The following is a 6,980-nucleotide window of genomic DNA, read 5'->3' as shown; positions in this document are numbered from 1 at the left end:
TTCTACCCTCATCTCCTTTGCTGAGACGCATCAGATACGCATGATGCGTGTTCAGGTAACTAAGCACGTGATGTGCTTTAACTTGAATGTGAATTAACACAGCTGTCTTCCGTTTGGTCAGGCGTAGGGTAAAGCCTACCCTGCCCCTTTGTTGTCATCCCCTTTGTCCCTCTTCCATTTTGTAGCCAATTATGGCCATTACTATTTCAATGAAGTTCACTTTGTGTTGGGCATATATTTTTCCATTACAACTTAACATAACACAATAAAACTAGGTAGTGAGGGTATCGAAAATTTAGTGAGTAAGTAAGTAACTAAAAAATTGGTCCAAACTATTTAAATTTGGGATAATTATTAGTATTAGAAAAAAAAGGAAAAAAGGATCCAAAAGAGAATTTTTTTGTAATTTCTTTTTGAATTGGCGGTGAAGACAGTGGGTGAAGTAAAAAATGAACCTAATTCAAGAAATTCAAGGGATTGCAAGTTGGCAACCAAATAAAGTAGTTATTGGTTTTTATTTTGGTATTATTCTGTATTAACTAGTATTAAATAGTATTAATTGGTTCTTATTCAACCTCTGTAATAACTAGTATTAATTTAATTCAACCTCTTCTTCACTTCACCCTCAAGGGATTTCTAATAGGTTTTAATCCCTTTAATCTCATCCAAACCACACCCCTCACATAAAAAATATTTCCTATCACTAGAAACTCAAGGAATAACCGTGGTTTGAAACCACACTCCTCACATAAAAATGTTTGAAAACCATTTCCAAACCCCACAAATTACTAGTGAAATACACATCTCACATATTACAAGTGAAATACACAATTTAGTACATACCATGTCAAATGTAACAAGCATATTGTACCAGGAATTTTAAAAACAGACCATTTAAAGTACTGATAGTTCAAATAAAACATTACAAATCCACACCAATTTATGAAAAAGAACATTACAAATCCACGAATAACATTACTGAAACAACCGTGCTACTCAGAGCACCCAACATCCACCGGCGAGGTTCCCCTTCCAAGATAGATAGTGTGTGATTCCCTTCCAATAGTGCAGCCCCACCTGTGAGATGACAAAAAACATAGGCAATTAGAAGTCAGTGGTAACAGTGGTAGAAAGCAAAATAGTGACCGTATATGTAATTTTACAATTCTATGCATATATTGCATACTCAATGCCTAACAGAACCATGTACATAAATACTCACTTCACTGTGTGGCCCGTAGGCATGTTTTCCGATTATGGCCTGCTCCGCCACAAAGACCACAGTGGGAAGTACGCCTCCCCGGTCCACTACCTCTAGAAGCACCACCAATGCGCCTTTTGATGGGTTTGAGTGGGTCACGCAAGTATTGTTCAGCATCGTTGGCCACCATATTCACAGTTTGTTTCACTCCATCACCTTTCTCCAATTTCTCCAACTTCCTTGCTTGCTTTAGAACCAGTTCATTTGTGTCCCGGAATGTTTCCGGTGCTCTACATGCTGCTTTAGACATTCGCCTGCAGTTTTCCCTCAATACTGTAAATCTACACATATCCATGGGGTCCCATGCACCCAATTGTTCCCCACGCAGCTCAAGCCCATCTTTTGCATACTTGCTCCATCTCCCCATAATTAATGATGAGAGAATTCCAGGCAGGTCTAGATATCTACAAACAGCAAGAATATGATCGCATGGAATGCCATATGATTCCATCCTCATACAAGAGCATTTGAACTCACTGGTTGTTTTGCACAGAGTCACATTCCATTTCCTACTAGACAAAGAAACCTTGAAACAAAGTAAATGATGCAAGTTGAAGTCTCCTTGAAAAGACTAACCTTTAGCATCAAACACCGGTGAAGACCCTTAGAGACAAGCCTAAAAATGTTGTTCGTGTAATGGTTGGAAGCTGATTTTTCAAGCCTCTTCAATTGTGTTTGCGGCACATGGTCACCGTGCATTGATGCAAAATCTGCTTCAAGTTCCCTTTGTCGCTGATAACTCATATATCGAAAGAAGTTGTGCATAAAATCTGTCAAATTGTTCCATGAGTCTACAAACTTCCCAACTTGGGCATGTAATCCCTCAACCCGAGAGGTTGTACGAAAGCCCGCAAAGAATTCACCCCGCATATATGCAGCAGCCCACATCATCCTCCGCTCATACAAATCATGAACCCAAACATTGTCTTCACACCCACATTCAATAACCATTTGAGCCCATCTGTCCTCAAACTCCACAATTTCAAGATCCCATAGCATGCATCTTGAAAACATTTGAACAAACTTTGGTTCTGCAACATTGCTAACTGCATTCCGAAGAAGATGCCAAGCACATAACCTGTGATGCGCATTTGGAAACACACTTTTAATCGCATTTTTCATTGCTGGATCTCCATCTGTGATCACTGATACCGGTTCTTTCCCCCGCATTGCATCTAACAAATTCTGAAGCAACCAAACATATGTCTCCTCTTTCTCATTAGAAACTAAAGCTGCAGCAAAGATAATTGTCTGATTGTGATGATTAGCTCCAGAGAAAATCACAAGTGGCCGCTTGTACTTGTTTTTCTTGTATGTGGCATCAAATGCCAACACATCCCCAAACAACAAATAGTTGTCCCGGCTGATTCCATCACTCCAAAACAACTTGTCCAACCTTCCTTCCTCATTAAAGGTGTGTTTCCACATCAAGTCAGGATCCTTTTCCTTCAAATTACGTAAGAAACCGAGCACACCTCTAGCATCACATACTTCCACCTTCTTCTTTTTAAATTTTTCATTGTACATTTGTCTAGGTCCAAATGGAACATTTTGATATCCACCCATCTGGTTGGCAAACACACCATAAGCCTGTGGAGTTGTAATGCCTGACTTCCTAAAGCAATTCAATTGAGTAATGTTGGCCTCATTCATTCTCCTATGAGTAGGTGCCAATCCAATCAAATTTTCTTCAACAAGTACATGATTATGATCATCACAAACAGATCTAACATGCCAACGCTTGTTATCCTTATGAACATGGACCTGACAATAAGCCTTACACTCACATCTTGTGGCCTTTTTCGGAAAACGCTTTCTCTTTTCACCAGCATGAGCATCAACCTCTGGCTCAGCTTTCTCTATCCTTTTACCCTCCCTGAAGCAAACAAATCTCTGTTGGATTACATCTCCGTGATTGTTTTTTAGAACCTTAGCCTTCCTCGCAACAAATCCATGCATCCGAGCATACCAACTGTAGAACAAGTAAGCAACCTCACGATCCGGAAAGTGATAGGTGACTATGTTATTGACAGATAGTTCTTTGAAATTTACCATCCCCAAATCTTCTAAACCATTGATAGCAATCTCAGTTGGCGGCTCCACATCAACATTTTGTTCTTCAACCCCATTTTCAGACTCTTTTTCATCTTCTTCATCATAGTCAGTCCCTTGCTCTTCTCCTTCTTCTCCACTTTCCTGAACGTCATCAGTCCCTTGTTCCTCATCAACAAAGACATGTACATCACCTTCCCCTCCTTCAACCATTACTCCAACAACATGCTGAGGACCCTGGCGCAGTAAAATTAAATAAATTTCCCCAAATCAAACAACCCATATACTAAGAAAACAAGATGCTATAATTTAATTTAAAATCACACAACACTTCTCAAGGAATGAAACACTTTGCCACTGGAAACCATATTATGCAATTTAGCTGTTACCTGAAGCGCAGAGGAACCAAGTGCTGCATCATCTATCAGAGTGTTCGACCTAGACTCCTGGGTATGGGAAGACATGTTCAACAGCCACCGAACCCACCCGTTCCCACTAGCGAACCCGTTCCCACCGCCTAACCAACCCGTTCCACACTACTGCATAGGAAACCCAGATCGAACACATTCATTAGAAGGTGAAAGCAATAAAACCTCTACAACATCATTCACAGAAGGAAGATGCAGTAATGAGAAGGTAAAAGTGACAACGAACCTGTTGATGAGGAAGAAAGAAGAAAGTTGCCGAGAAGGGAGGCGTCAGATCTGGATAGGATTTGAAGATGAGAATCAAACCTCATGAACCCTAGCCGTCCTGGAGTTGGGGTGAATGAATCGGGGTGAATCGGGATATGAATTTGGGTTATTTTCAGTTAGAAAGGAGGGGAAAATTTATTGTAGTTTGTGTTAGTTTGTTTAAGTTGTATGTATTAATTACATGACCCAATTAGTAGTTTGTTTAAGTTGTATTAATTATGTTCCAAATTTTTTTTTTTACTGATACAATTACCTAACTCAGTTAGTGCAAATCAACATTAAGAAAATTACTAACTATATAACAAATTATATATAATATATTAAGTATTTTATTTTTTAAAAATTTAAAAATACCTGCTGGACCTGCACTAGCAGGTCAAAAGCAGGTGGTGTAACCATGGACCACAAAAAAGTGGCCCATAGTAAACGGCTCCTAACAATATTTTATAAAATTAGGAATTGACAATAAGCAGAGAAACTATCCCACCGTAGACACAACCCTCTTTTAGCCTTAAACAAAATATTGCCAAAGTGGGGATTCAGATAAGTTTAACTTCTCAATTAGGTTCTCCCCGAATTATGTAGTTCGAATTCTATCCTTATTCGTATTTTAGGTTTTTGCTTCGAAATGAACTCTTAAAAGACTTTCCTTTTCTCAACAAAATGCATTTTCTTCATTGAATCGAATTCCAAATTATGTATTAACAGACACACAGTATGTATATGAAGTATGAACATGTACAACAGTTTCAGAAAAGCCAAAGGAAAACCAGCAAAGGCTTATTGCTTTTGCTTCCGAACTCGATTAGTGCCAGCTTGGTGTTTCACATGCACTTTGCCAACTTTAGATTCTGAATATGGAAATCAATGACATGCTCCTTCCACACTCCATCATCAAGATATGCCTCAAAGAAATTTACTTCCCCATTCCATCTTACAATTACAGCAGCACTACTTCTAGTGCCATATAGACCCTGCATTGAGATATATAGATTGGTTAGTTGGACTTGGTGAAATGTGACATGATTCAGATTTAAATGTGTCAAGGTTGTTAATTTACCAGCGGTGTTTCTACTTCAACAAAAATGGGGCTCAAATCGTATTCCCAATCAAGAGAGCATATATGAGGTAAACGACTTTCTTCAGCTTTAGTTCTGTCATTCATTAGCTTGTGAATTAACTCCTTCACAGGTATATCACCAACTCCATATTTTGCAAGCTGTTTCTTAAAACCGACTTCAAGGCGCAGAGCCTATAATCAGGTAAACAAAATTTGGGTATTTAACTAAGAAAGTTCCAAAAAAAATTAACAATTATGTGATTTTGGGTTCTTATTAATAAGTACCAAATTTCTTAACTTGTTTTTAGAAAGTAAACACACAATTGAAAGGCGTATAAGTGTATAACCTTAGAATACTCATTTGTTAAACATATAGAAATTGTCCACATCGTTCTGACATATGTGATAGCGGCAGTTTCTAACCCTACAAATGTTTGCGGAGGTTACAAACAGTCATTAACACACATGTATGTTGGGTGTCACACAATTTATATATGTTTACATATCATTATCAAGTACCTTATGCCATGGTGAGTCTAGGCTTGCGTTTGTAAGAACATGTAGCCCGGGAGAAACCTCTTCAATGGTCATAGATTGTCTTTTGGGCCTGTTGGTGATGTAAACCATTGATTTGGATGAAATATCAGCCACGATCAAGTTGAACCCATTGTAATAATGCGCCTTTGTTTTTAGGCTTTCTGAAAATTCCTTGGGATGCTCTTTACTCTGTCATTATAAATAATGGATGTAAACCATAATGTTTTTTTTACACTAAGGAATGCCAAATTAAATTCTCATACACTTACTTCATACATAAGAAGAATAAATGGGACTTCAGACATAAAAGTCATGTAAAATCAAGGGCTCATGTGCTACTGATGAACAAATGAGAGCACAAATTTTTTTAACTCAATGAAAATTAAAGTCATTATATTAGTAGCGCTAATTTGTGTACCACAGCACATCTAACGCCTATAATTTGTGGTAGTAAAAAACCGCCACAAAAGTGCAAAGTCTATTCGGTAAACTCAGCAATTTGTGTTTGTTTGAGTTTTGAGTGTCTCCCACAAATTGTGGTAAACAAATCATTTTTGATATGTTATACCTTGAGAAATGAAACAACTAGGTCTCCTCTGGTTTTAGCCTCAGGGAGGGTGTGAACCTCCAAAACATTGGTGAGACAAGCGATTCTTCCCTCTCTTGAACAAGCCAACCATGTCCCTTTTGCGATCTCGTCTCTTCCTCCAACTATATCACTACCTTCCCACCATTCCACTGGCTTCGTTGGCCTTCATCCCAAAAAGGAGAAGAAAAAAAATTATTATCATACATACAAAATAAAACATGCATGTTCCACAAACCAAACTAGTAATTAGAAAGCAAAAAATTAACACTTGCCTATTGTGGTATTCGTCTCTGTTGTTTAAAAGAAGAAAAGGGTAGAGTGGGTGGGCTTGCCAAAGAAACAAAGCTATACACATTCTTTAACAAAGATGGGGATTCGAAGAAAGCTTTCAAACTCTCTGGAATAAACAAACTGAAAACAGAGCAATCTTATTCTCAAAGTCACCAAGATAAAGCAAAGAAGCACTCGGTAATTTTCTATGTGCAATGGCTAGTTTTAGTGGAAAAGTGACTTAATTTATAGCTGGTGGCTGCTACCGACTTATTGTGGTACTAATCATATATTAAAATAATTCACAAGATGTCAAGATCAGATTCAAACAAAAATAATGCACAAGACTAAGCATGTCACTCTATACGTTATTATGACGGTTTTTAGTTGTCCGAAAATTATGTGAAGTTAAAAATTGACACAAATGGTATGTGTAGTGAAAGATGTTTGGCAAAAATGTATGTCTGTATTATCTAAAAATATAAAATAAAATTAGGGTTAATCGTCTACTTGGTC

The 6,980-nt window shown here is 37.8% G+C and overlaps 2 protein-coding genes across 2 annotated transcripts; both read right to left on the bottom strand.

The window, feature by feature from the left end:
• Positions 1–743: 743 nt before the first annotated feature.
• On the bottom strand, positions 744–4,332 carry LOC130734248 (protein FAR1-RELATED SEQUENCE 5-like). The gene is made up of 4 exons (XM_057586588.1): positions 3,968–4,332; positions 3,703–3,852; positions 1,223–3,550; positions 744–1,077 (listed from the first exon to the last, which is right to left on the bottom strand). The coding sequence occupies exons 2-3, from the start codon at positions 3,775–3,777 to the stop codon at positions 1,757–1,759; spliced, it is 1,869 nt and encodes a 622-aa protein (XP_057442571.1). The 5' UTR covers positions 3,778–3,852; positions 3,968–4,332; the 3' UTR covers positions 744–1,077; positions 1,223–1,756.
• A 321-nt stretch (positions 4,333–4,653) lies between these two features.
• LOC130734249 (uncharacterized) lies at positions 4,654–6,692 on the bottom strand. The gene is made up of 5 exons (XM_057586589.1): positions 6,467–6,692; positions 6,174–6,357; positions 5,588–5,794; positions 5,069–5,260; positions 4,654–4,982 (listed from the first exon to the last, which is right to left on the bottom strand). Exons 1-5 carry the CDS (start codon positions 6,547–6,549, stop codon positions 4,833–4,835), a joined length of 816 nt encoding a protein of 271 aa, XP_057442572.1. The 5' UTR covers positions 6,550–6,692; the 3' UTR covers positions 4,654–4,832.
• Between the last annotated feature and the right edge of the window lie 288 nt (positions 6,693–6,980).

The sequence above is a fragment of the Lotus japonicus genome, chromosome 1 (assembly GCF_012489685.1).
Source record: "Lotus japonicus ecotype B-129 chromosome 1, LjGifu_v1.2".
NCBI classification, from domain to species: Eukaryota; Viridiplantae; Streptophyta; class Magnoliopsida; order Fabales; family Fabaceae; genus Lotus; species Lotus japonicus.
The sequence above is the reverse complement of the archived record's forward strand: the minus strand, read 5'-3'. Positions and strand labels throughout refer to the sequence as shown.